At 42.8% G+C, this 12946-nt stretch overlaps 1 protein-coding gene across 1 annotated transcript in view; it reads left to right on the top strand.

The window, feature by feature from the left end:
- The first annotated feature begins 231 nt into the window (after positions 1-231).
- Positions 232-12946, top strand: part of LOC106937364 (netrin receptor DCC-like) — a 19759-nt gene continuing 7044 nt past the window's right edge. The window contains exons 1-2 of the mRNA XM_015018817.1: positions 232-783; positions 12359-12646. Coding sequence (XP_014874303.1) covers positions 402-783; positions 12359-12646 — 670 coding nt within the window. The 5' untranslated portion in view covers positions 232-401. The remainder of the gene's footprint in view (positions 784-12358; positions 12647-12946) is intronic.

Raw genomic sequence — 12946 nt, 5'->3', positions numbered from 1 at the left:
AACTAATTCAGAATTAATTTGGTGCTTGATTTTTGTAGTTTTTCAAAGGCAGATATAATTGAATTGTTGTTAGCCCTTTAGCATTAGCTTCCACTAAGTACAGAGTTGTTTTAGCTTTTTAGCCTTAGCTTCTGTTGTTTTTGTCCTCCAAACTAATTTAACACATAAACATTTTTTGCTTAATCATTTCCAGAACATTAATAATAATTACTGAGTTCTTGTTTCTGCTCGTTTCGGCTGATTGGAGGAACAGTCTAGTCAAAGTATGGTTCCTTTCTCTGCTTCTTGGTGTTTGTTTACAGGCTGGTCTGCATGGGTTTGGGTTTGTTTGGCTGTGATGTTGGAAACAACATGGCTCCCAGCGGTCAGTGGTTTTATTGGTCAGATCGTCTCTGGATGAAATGACCGACTCCTCTTCCTCTCCTCCAGCCTCCGACGCTCCATCGTCTTCCTCCTCGCCCAGCCCCGGCTTTGTGGACCTGGCCTTCACCGTGGAGCCCCAGGACACGGTAACGGTGCGGGGCGGGGCGCTGCGGCTGGACTGCCAGGCCCAGGCGGGCTCGGCGGCGGCGGGCCCCGTCTCCATCACGTGGCGTAAAGACGGCGTCCTGCTGAGCGCGGTGGTGGACGAGCGGCGCCGGCAGCTGGACAACGGCACGCTGACGGTGCAGAACGTGGTGCACTCCCGGCACCACCGGCCCGACGAAGGGGAGTACCAATGCCTCGCCACGCTGGACGGACTGGGGAGCATCGTCAGCCGGACGGCCAAGGTCACAGTGGCCGGTGAGAAAACGCGCCGCCATTTTTAATCGCTATTAGTCTGATGAGACGGTCTGACTGCAGCATGTTGCTGTAGCAACATGCTAACCTTTAAGGTTAACCTTTTTTTACTTTTTAAAGCCAATTATTGCTGTAAAATTTTCACCATTTCTATGATTTGGACAAATTTTATGACATCATATGTAGCAAAACCAGAAACTGAGGAGTTTGCTGTCAGGGAGTTTCACACCAGTCGTCAGCCGGAGGGACACAATGTCTCTAAATGGTTAGCATTAGCTTCTGCTAACTTTATTATGTTTAGCGTTAGCTTTCCCTAATTTTTGAGACGTTTAAGTTTAGTGTTAGCTTCTGTTAATTTTTTTATGTTTAGCTGTTAAATGTTAGTTAATTTTTTGTAGTTAGCATTTTAGTGTTAGCAGCGCTAAGATTCTTGTGTAGTGAATTAGTGAACCTGCCTTTTGTTAGCTGTCCACAACACTGGACTTAGCTGCTGCCTATTTCAAAATAGCTGCCACAGCAGCCATTTTGAAAAATGTCTTCTAGAAAAAGGAAAATTATATGTAATTTCTATGGTCTCCATTGACACCAACATTTTAACTAATTGCAGATTTTAGTGCAAAAAACAATTTTCTTTGACAATGGCGGCCATCTTGACAAATTTCCACCATTTTGAATATTCTAGTGGCCAGAGCTTCTTTTCTTTGTTAAAACTATCCACCCTATGGGAGTGTCTGTGCTAAGCGGTGCTTCTGGTTCCAGTTTTGGCGGAAGCATTGCGTTCCCTGCTGGACAGCTGAAGGTTTAAACTCCTCCGGATGTTTCCGTAGATCCTCGCCACACCTTGACCCGCCCTTGGTAGTTCTGCTGCTTAACATCCTCGCTCTGCTTCTCCGCTCATATTCATTTAATAGAGCTGAAGTAACTCACCTGTAATGTAATTTACAAAGTGCTCTGTGGCTTCAGATCAATACCGTTTATGCAGCGCATTAACAGACAGAGGCGGCGGCTTAAGAGCATCTCTGGTTCGGCTATCGTTAGTGAACATCTGGAGCAGGTGTGAGGAGTAATCCCCAAACTTTTTACCTCTGCAGGTTCACATCAATCCGTTTATTTCCAGCAGGAATGTTTTCCGACGCAGAGCCTGTCTGAGCAGCAGACGAGGCGGACAGTAATCCTGGAAAATTAGATTTCGAAGCGTTACGTTATTACAGCGCGTATTTTAATATAATCTGTGATGTTCCTCTAATCTTCCGCTGTACATCCTCCTGTCTCCACGCTGAGGCGGAGATAATCTCCTGGATTTAGGAAGACACTGGGATTCTGACTGACGGACAACAGAGGGACCTTTCTTTTCTTTTCTCAGTCGTTCTGCTTCGATTAGCTGCCACAAGACAGGAAGTTAGAAAAATGTGATTTGTAGAAACGAAGGTTGAAAATGTTGATATTGCTGAGCTTTCTTACTGCTTGTTGGTGAAAGTTGCTCAGAAAATGGTCAAGAGGTCGACTGAGGTCAAAGAGTAAATAAATCCCAAATCTACGTTTTCATTTCTGCAGTTGAGCAGAAGTCGGTTCTTATGGTTTCTGTCTTTATGTTTTGGTTCAAATTGTGACGTTTTCCTGTAAATCTGTTTAATTCAGCCGTATTTGTCCTAAAACCCTCTCAGTGCTGCCCTCTTTGTGTTGAACAGTGGTACTGCAGTTTGATTTTCCAGAAGTTGATGTTTAGGTTGGGCTGTAGAGCCATCGCACTCAGCCACGCCCCCTGGTGGTGAGTCAGGAGGTGGACCAGTTAGCGTTGCTAGCATTGTAGCATTTCTCAGTGTGATTGATTAGCGATGTGAACACGGAGCGGACTGGACCTGACTGCAGGCGGTTGATGACGCAGAGCTTAAAAAGTCTTAAATTTACTGTAAAGACTTTTAAATGCCTTGAATTCATTTTAAAAATGTGAGCTGGCCTTAAATATTTCAGTTTTATGTCTTAAATTTTGTCGTGGCAGGACTATTTAACGTTATATCTTGTAATCTTGTGGCTCTTTTCTGTCAGGTAAAAGTTTGAGCCGCTTGCAGACATCTTGATTTCATTGAGGCGGTTGAGGCTAATGCTAACTGGCGGCTAATAAACCCTTTTCGTTCTTCTAGTCTCATTGGTAAATGTAACTTATCACCAGTTAGCTGGACGACGTTCGTCTTCGCCACTGGATCACTTCTGTTGCAAATCCACACGATAACTTGGCTCTGCGACGTAAAATATGTGATTTTGTTTAGTACATTTGTTTCATGATGGACTGAAAAAGTCTTAAATGCGAGTAGCTGAAACCTGCAGAAACCCTCAAAGTGATCCATAAAAGTTTCCAACAACACCGAAAAAATTTGGGAGATTTGTCGCTTGTTGCTTTCTTAAAACTGAACTTGCTAAATTTAGTCGCAGCCACACTAGGCCACGCCCCCTTGTGTTGACTCCGCCTACTTTAGTAGAACTTTTCACATCTTTTAGGGGGCGTGGCCTCTGGAGCTGCAGACTTTTCCATCAGTCATGTTTTTACCCAGAGAGAAGCTGTTCATGCTCTAAACCCAGAAAGACTTTTAATATTTACTCGGCTTATTATCTGACATTAGGAGTAAAGATGATGCCGTTTGCTGCTCGGCTTCCCATCAGAACAAACATTTGGACCCGACCCAGTCTGATTCATCTGCTGCTTGTATGTTCGCTCTCTGGAGCGACGCTTCAATTAAACATGGCTGGCTAACGGCCTGTGGAGCAAAACCACAGAAGAAGAAACGTTTCAAGGCTGCAGGTGAAGCTGTGTCGTGATCAGAAGCTGTTTAATAACTAAAGCTTAAAGCTGTTAGAAGATTTTAAAAATAATAACTTTAGTTTTGATTTCAAAGTGTGTTTGTGTGACTGGTCTCATTAAAAAAAAACACTGCAGGCGAGGCCACAGTTTCTGTAAATGAGCCTCAGAAAGCATGTAAAATGTTCAAACACACACACACAGGCACACACACACACACACACACACACACACAGGCACACACAGGCGCACACAGGCGCACACACACACACACAGGCACACACACACACACACACATACACACAGGCACACACACACACACACACAGGCACACACACACACACACACACAGGCACACACACACACACACAGGCACACACACACACACACACACACACACACACACACACACACACACACACACAGACACACACAGACGCACACACACACACACACACATACACACAGGCACACACACACACACACACATACACACACACAGGCACACACACACACACACACAGGCGTGCTTAAACACAAATTAGTTGTTCCTAAATGACATTCACGTCACACACATTACAAGGCAAAATGCTAATTAACAAGAGAGGCTTAAAAATTCAATTAGCAGTCTGTTGGCGTGTTGGAGCCTCTGTGCCCAGAACGGAGCGTAAACTGTGAATTAATTAGAAACTCTGAAGGCTCAGAGAAACCCAGACAGGAGATAAGACCGAGCAGAACAGAACCAGAACCGAGGAGTGGAAGCTTCCTCGCTTACAGGATGAAACGGAGCCGGAAAACACGATGAACGTTTGGAGACGCCGCCAGATGGAGCGACGGCGGTGCTGTCAAAGTAAAATCTGAAAAGTGTGGGCTACATTTACTTCCACCTTCTTCTGGTTCAGAACTTTCTAGAACCAGATCCGGATGCAAGCCTCTGCAATCAATTTTCAGATCTTCTGGTTTTAGGTCTGGACTTTGACTAGGCCACTCATCTGTCAGTGTGATTTGATGTGAAGCATCTGGCTGTCGGGTGGTTTCCTTCAAGATTTACCTCCACAAACCTTCAACCAACTGCAGCTAGCTTGGTTTGACTCAGAGCCACAGCAGCTGCAGGTGGAGCAGATGTTCTGGGTCCAGTAGAACCAAATTTACTGGACTGTCAGGTGGGAAAACGCCTACAGAACATCTTGCATTCCTCGTTTGTAAAACCATGAATTATGCTTCTTCGTCTTCACAGTTGTGTGTTTTTTTCATGTAAATCCCAATGAAATACAGAAAGGGTTGTGGTTTCAAATGTAAACAAGTTCAAAGGTTTGAAAATACTCCTGCTAGTCTCAGCTGGAGCATTTTATTTATAAATCTGCATTCATTTAAAATATGTAGCCATTTTTGGGAGGTTTTCCTCTGAACCAGATCGACTGCAGCTGTTATTTTCCCGCCATGACCTCCTTTCCTTCTGTGCAAACTGCTTTCAGTCTAACTCAATAACAACTTGTTCATGTTGTGCTAAAACTCAAAGTCTTGGCCTTAAAAACTGTCCTCGTTAAGTTCCTGAATGTACTGCCTGGTGTTGGACGGAAACCAGCTTTCAGTCCAGCAGGTTGCTAATTAGCAGTCGACTCGGAGGATTCGGACAAATCCTGCTTAATGGCGGCGAGGAGAGTGTGGCTTGACCACCAGACGTGGATAATAATTGGTCCCAAGGTAAAGCAGGAGGAAAAACCATCCCACAAATCCCTGTAACGCTGCTGCCTGCTGGCCGGGATTTCCATCTTATTACCCGAGTCGTTTTGAGCCTTTTAATAAAGATAAACAAAGATGCAAACTAAGTTCATCCGAAGCAGAACAGCTTCTGGCTGCTTTCTTTTTAAACACAGTGGAGCTCAAACTGTGGGGCCCCCTGGTGGTCAGCAAGGCACTGCATGTAAACAAACGGTTGTTAACTCTAACATGAGCTCAAAGTGCTCAGCTGACCAAGTAATGATGTAGAAAAACAATGCAGGTCGCTCAGAAGAAAACCTGGAGATACCGATGTCAAAAAAACACCAAAAGGAATTCACGTCATTTTTCAGTTTCTGAGGTTGAATTACAGAACTTTAGTTTTGATTACAATAGCATGCTATCAGCACACATTTCTACCTTTACCAATTAGTAGTTTATTCAATAAGAAGCTGATATTTTCATTTCACATTGGATTAAGATGCTAATGCCAGGTTGACTTTATGCTACGTGTTTGTTAAACAGAATAATGACATGATGTGTGAGAAGCAGAGAGCTGGTGATTAACATCTTAATGAAAAAATGATTAAAAAAAAACCCTCTGGGAACACAGGGAGCCAGAGGCGAATCAAAAACAGGAATCCAGAGGAAAATGACAGCAAAGAAAGATTTAACTGGAAGAACCGGAAAGGAAGAGAGCAGGAGGGTTTAAATACTGAGAGGTGAACGCTGGAACAAAAGACCTGCAGCCTGTTAGCTGGTTGGCTAACGGGTAGCAGCCTGTTAGCTGGTTGGCTAACGGGTGGCAGCCTGTTAGCTGGTTGGCTAACGGGTCGCAGCCTGTTAGCTGGTTGGCTAACGGGTGGCAGCCTGTTAGCTGGTTGGCTAACGGGTCGCAGCCTGTTAGCTGATTGGCTCACTAACGGGCTGCAGCCCGTTAGCTGGTTGGCTAATGGGTCTGAGGGGAGAGAGAGAGAAAGTGGCCCAGAGGGTGAGGGAGAGTAAACAGACTTGGAAATTAACACTAAAAATAAGTAGGAAACATAATTAGAGACTAGAAACAAACTCAGCTGGAAACACTGAGAGTGACTGAACTAAGGTAAAATAGAAACCAGCTAATTGGAGGAAGAGTTTGAGGATCACAGAATAATCAAAACACCAGATCAGTTAAATGATCGTCAGCCTGAATAAGTTTGAGAAATGTTGCTGTAAAGCTACAGAAACACGGACCTGGAGCCGCTGCTTGCTAAGTTAATCAAATCTAAAGTTTGCTGATGAGACTTGAAGCGAGTTTGGTGACGGCTCCACAGCCTGGCTCCTCCGTGAGCGGCTGCTGCAGGCGCCGGGTGATCCACACACGAACCGACAGCGGCTCAGCTAGATAATTTACATCAGCGTTCCCGTCGCCTCACATATGAGATGATGTCAGAGACGGCGCGCTGCCAGCGACCTTGGTGCGGCCGACGGATCCCTGGGCTCTTCTGATTTGTCTCTGCAGCAGGAGACGGCGACCTGTTCAGAGTTCAGCTTCACAGATTGAATCTGTCAAGGTGGGACACAGGAAGCAGGAACTGATTCAGACCAGCAGGAAAATGGCCTCACAGGGTCACAACAAAACCCGAATAAAAACCTCCTTCCATGTAAAACCATGTTACAGCAGCTAATCAGATATAATTATATTGAAATGTACATAGGGAATTATTTCTGACTAACGTTATGTAGCAAACCATGTTGTTACTAAACAGAACCTGCTAGCTAATAGCACCGTTAGCTGTGCTAACAGCTAGCCTGCCAGTAACGTGAAGGCAATAATTTAGTGGAAAATTTACAAATATTTCTCTCTATATTTCTTTTCTCTTGAAGTGTAATGGTGTATATTTCTTTGTCCTGCTTCTTGATTGCACTGTTAGTTTTGTAAGCGGCTAGCTGCTAGCTTGCTAAACAGACTGGTTTATTGAAGAAATTGAGTTTTTATTATTCTTTTCAAAACGTATTGTATTTTAGTTTAAATACACAAAATGGAATAAGATTGTGCTGCGTTCATGACACCTGCAAACACCCTGCCTATTGGTTGCAACATTAGCTGTGGCTAGCTGCTAGCTTGCCAAATAAGTAAAGGTTTAGTGTATAAAATTAAATAAAAAATCTTTTATTATAGTATATTTCGTACTGGTTTGATGTGTATTTTAATCTTAGTGTTTTAACTTTAAATATACATATTCATTCCTGTATTTCACTTTATTTGTAGTCTAATAAGTCAGTAGCATCAGTAGCTCTGTTAGCAGCTAACTACGTAATCAGCAGTAACAGCAGATGCCAGAAACTAAATTGAAAATATAAATTGTTATTCTGTGTTTTTCCATGTTTTACCATCTGTTTTGTCTCAGTTCTGTGTTTTATGGAAAACATTTTAATCGTGGGTTTAGCATATATTCTTGCTAGCGCTGTTAGCAGCAGCTAGCTGGCTGTAACAACAGAGGTCTGGAAGAAAGCAGCAGTTTACTGTTAACGTTAGAAACACAACCTGGTTTTATTATAATGTTCTTTATTCTTTGTATTGAATTTACATTTTTAACTTTGATTTAGAAACTATTTTAGAAATGTTGGGCTGTAAGCAGAAACTTTTATTTTAGAATAATTTTGTGAATCAGCTGCTGGTTTAGTTTGGATCTTAAAATGATCCTGGTTTAATTTTGGTGACGGTAAAGACAGTTAATAACTTATTGAGCTTTAAGTCATCAAGTTAATAAAATCACTGCAGACTTTAGATAAAAATGATATAAATATACATTTTGTTGAGTTTCTGCTTTTTCTGTTGGATTTTCAGTTTTTAAATTAATACAATTTAACTCCTAAATACATTTATTGATTTAATTAGAAATATCTGCAAGGATTTAGCTTGTGCTTAATTCTAATAGAAATATTTAACAGATTTACCCTTTAAGGAAAATCACATCATAAATATGTAAACTATTTGGTTACATCATCTTTATTGCCTCAGTGGTTGTAGTTACGTCTGGATTAGAATAAAATGGTGGAAATGTTCTTCTGTGCAATAAATTAGGACACCAGATTATGTTCATAAATTATGTTTTTAAGTGCAGAAGCTGCATTAATAATTCAGCGTCTCTGTTTGATCAGCGCTCCGACACTCCTGGTGGTTTCTGCTCCCAGCTGCTTCGCTTTTCTTATATAATCTGTTTTGTTTGACAAAGTTTAGAAAAAGTTATAATAAATGAATGAACTCCACTTTTTGTTAATGAGCGCTTTACATAATTAGGAACGCACAAATTGAACGCTGTAACATTTATTCCCGTTAAATCATTCACTTTAGGACGGAGTCTCTGTTGGGACAAACAACTTAAACTTTGAAATTAAATTTCTTTCTGTTCATTTTTATGCCATAATCACAGAAAAAACCTTTCAAATAGTTTTAATGATTGATCTGAACATCAGGCTGTAGATGGAAACAAACATGTTTTAATATTTTAGTTTTACTGTGCCCGCCTTCAGGTTCAGGTTTCATTTTTAGAAACACTCACTGAAACTTCCAGGCTTCTGTAGTTTTCATTCCTGAAACTCAGTGGGAACTGTAAAAGTTACTCCTATAAAAACTTACATTCCAGGACTTATAAGGCACTTTTTATTCTCATTAAATGTTAAAATTAATAGAGGTTGAAAATCTCATTAATAAGAGCGACAGCAGCAGATTATTTAGTTAAAGTAACTTTCTGAAACTTATTGGGTGAAGAATGAATCCTGCAGTGAACCTGAAGTTTTATTTCTACAAGGAAAGGAAAGTTTATGTTTATAAACATGTTTACATGATTAGAAGGAAAATAAAACAGGAAATAATCAAAAACACAGTTTACAAAAGCAAAGTCAGGGAAAACGGTGACTGATTTTAAAGTTATTAGTCAAAGGCAGCTCTAAACAAATTGTTCTAAAGGAACTCGGCGTTTCGGCTGTTTTGCAGTTTTCTAGATGTTTGGTTTTGGTTCTGCAGATCAGAGGTCTGGAAGGTTGATCCAACAGCAGCAGATCTTTAAAGGTTCCTGAAATGTTCTTTAGGTGACAGAAGGCTGATTTTATAACCGTCTTTATGTGACTCTGAATGTCCAAACCCAGATTCCAGCTGTAATAACTGACTGTAGATCGTTTGTCTTTAATAGCTTCAGTTTTGTCTTGGACGAGTTTCGTGTTATCTGGTGCCGTTGTGAAGTAGAGCGCTGCATCATCTGCGTATCTAATCATAGTTATAATCTCAGTCAACGGGAGCGTCTTAATATCTACGACTTGTGCATGATTTTCCCTGAACTTCTGGAAGTTTCTTTGCTAAAACTTCTCTGAAACTTTCCAAGCTTTAAAGTACAGCCTGTGTTTTGTGTTGCTGCCAAAAAGAAAAGTAGAAATGAGAGTTAAAGCACTAATAGTTGTTTCCGAGTCAAGTTTGTGCAACAGAAAAATGGAAAGGGAAGAAAAACGTTAAGACACAATAACTATCAGCGATTTCCAGTGAAGATGGAGCTGGCAGGGAGGAGAGGAGGTTCCTGCATGTGATGAGGGAGGCAGAGGGCTGGTGGATGTCAGGAACGCCTGCAGGGAGAATCTAAAGGAAGATTAGATGAAAAAAACAGACATTTAATAAATAATTTAATAGAATAATAAGCAGCAAAACGTTGTACCCCTTAGTCATCTTTTCTAATCATGCTTCCTGGTAGTCGTGACATTTTCTGCGAGTCCTGCTTTGGTTGTAAAGTAGCTGCTTGCAGATAGCAGACACATTTTGTTTGCCAGGAACTCATTTTGATGGAGCAGCCTGGATAAATGGGAAGCCTGTCAGATTTCATTTTCCATTAAACGCAGTCGCTTCGTCTGCTGGTTTTTTTCATCAGATCTGATTCAATCACTTCATCCTGCTTTAAAAAACACGGAGAAGAAAATAAACAGCTTTCATTAAAGTCCCGGCGCTCGGATTAATCTACCTGGAGACGCGTGTTGACATGAAATGAGCCGAGCGAGGCCAGCTGTCGGCGCGGCTGGACTCCGCCCACACTGCTCCCACTTTCTGCTGTCCGGTTTCATCTGGGAGTCCGACCCGTTCCGACCCGGCCCGACCCGGCCTGTGTTCTGGCCTCCACACCTGCTGCTCCTCGCTCCAGCTCTGCCTTTGTTATCCGCCTGGTTCTGACCCGGGGAACCGGCGCTGCTGCCGGCCCTTTCATGGCTCTGCAGGTTAAAGCTGCAGCTTTCTGTGGCTCAGTGCAGCTGCAGCTCCTACTTCATGCATTAGAGTCGACCTTTTGTGCCAAATTCACATTTTTGTAATTCTCTACTGCTCTAAAAGTTGCCGACGCTGCAAAGAACACAAAACCTTACCAAGTATATTTTCTCGTTTCTGGTTCCCTTGAAATGAGACAAAACTAACTTACAAGTAACTTTACAGTAGCAGCTTATTTTCAGCCAAAAACTCCTGAATATTGATGAAAAAGTAAAAAGTAAGCGTTTCATTGGCAGATTATTTCATTTATAACAAGGGAGAAATGTTTTATGAGTGAATTCATCTGCCAGTGGAACTGATTCATCAATATTAACAAATTATTCACTTAAAATAAGCTCACATTTATTGCTGAAAATGTACTTGTAAACTATTTTTACCTTATTTCAACTGTACTAAATTATTTGCTCTAGAAATTAAAGATTTTGTGTTTTTGCAGTGCAAGTACTTAAAAAACATCCAGTTTGTTTCATGGCAATAAATTAGTTTTGTTTTTTTTGGTGTCTGGAAAATGAGCTGCTCCAAAAATATATTAAAACATGTCACAATTCAGCAGACACCAGCCCTCAAACTGTTACCTAGCAACCACAGCAGAGTTCCTCCCGTTACCTAGCAACCACAGCAGAGCTCCAGGACATTTGGTCAGCTGGTTTTACTGTTGTATGCTCTGTACAATGGCTGCTGGAAAAGACAAGTGTTTGGTTGTTGACTTTCCATCCAGAAACCTCTTGCTGATGATTGTACTGGAGGCTCCACTTCTGCTTTTCAATATATCATTATATAACTGCACTGTTTGCAGACATTTTCTCGTCAGAGTGTCATCGCTGAGTTTGGGGGCGTGGCCAACAGCAGATTATTTGGACTTAAAGGGACAGAACCCTAATCTTATTATCTAAAAATGACTTTTGTGATAAAAATGTAACAAACGTGTTTTGTGTGGACCAGTCCTAACATGTTCAAGCATAATGACCCACCTTTAAATGAAAACCTTAAACTCACCAAGTTCCCGGTCCTGTGACCACAGTAGTGGACGTCTGTGCTCCAGTTTGTTCCATAAATCATGATGATGCAGATTTAGCTTATTTTCAGGGTTCAGGTGTTGGATAAAACCTCCGTTAGCCTGTCAGGCGTTTGGCGCTTCGTCATGAAATAATTCAGAAATGAAAAGGTTGCTGAGTAATGTCCCAACCTGTTGGACGCGTTCTCCAGCAGCCGCTGCTACAAACAGCAGAATATTATCAGAAGTGGCAGAAATACTCAGAAACAGCCGGCAGCAGCTCGGGTTCCTGGCCCGGTTTGGGATCAAAACTTCAGGGAAGGCAGAGAGAAAATCTGGAGAAAATCTACCAAGCAAGTCAGAGACCAGAGGACAGAAAGTACCAAGACAACTTTGTGTCAGCGTTGAAAAATCTACTTTCCACTGACCGTCTGGACCTTAGAGGGAACCGTCCAATATTTAAAGGTCAGCTTCAGAACCTTAGTAGGTTCTTCCCACCGCAGGCAGAACTGGACCTTAGAGGGAACTCTACAAAACGTTCATGGTACCTTTTAGAGTTTTTCTGAAACTTCAGGTTGCTTTCTGAAGCGACTCTCTGTGGAACCTGCTGGTCCTTTCCAGAACTTTACAGGATTCCTTACAGGAGCTAAAGGTTCTGCCGTCCGGGTCCGTTAACCTGTGGAAAACGTTGGGGAACTTAAAGAGATCCAGAATGGTTCAGAACTTTCAGGGAACCAAACAGGAACCAGCAGGATACTTTCTAGAACTTTCCGGTTCTGTCTGTCTCCAGGTCCGTTGAGGGTGGTCGTCCCGACCGAGTCGGTCTCGTCCTTCCTGGGCGATACCGCCCTGCTGCGCTGCGAGGTCTCCGGCGACCCGAGGCCCGTCATCCGCTGGCAGAAGAACCGGGAGGACCTGCCGCTCAGCTTCCAGCCCGAGTCCCGGCTGGCGGTTCTGCCGTCCGGGTCGCTGCAGGTGAGCCGGGTCCAGCCGCCGGACTCGGCGACGTACCGCTGCCTGGCCGACAACCCGGGCAGCACCAGGACCGGGACGGACGCCGAACTCCGAGTTCTGCCAGGTAGAAAACACCGACCCAGGTTTCCTCCAAGGGGTTCTTTTCATTTGGACCTCTGCGGCTCTGTAGTGTTGGGCGGGTTCTACTCGGCGCCGCGACCGGCCCGTTTAGAGACGTAACGAATGTTCAGGATGGGAGGCGGAGTTCTGTATCACACAGAGATCCGATCGGACTGAAGATCAATATCTACAGATTGATCCAGAACCTGGTTTTATCTATAAACATACGGACAGCGGCTCGGTTCTGTAGGTTCTGTTGGTTCTGTTGTTTTGCTCTGAATGTTATTTTTCCATATTTTCTTTA

This window comes from Poecilia latipinna, unplaced genomic scaffold (assembly GCF_001443285.1).
Source record: "Poecilia latipinna isolate Pla-1442-1.1 unplaced genomic scaffold, P_latipinna-1.0 Scaffold2325, whole genome shotgun sequence".
Lineage (NCBI taxonomy): Eukaryota > Metazoa > Chordata > Actinopteri > Cyprinodontiformes > Poeciliidae > Poecilia > Poecilia latipinna.
This window is presented reverse-complemented; position numbering and strand designations above follow the sequence as displayed.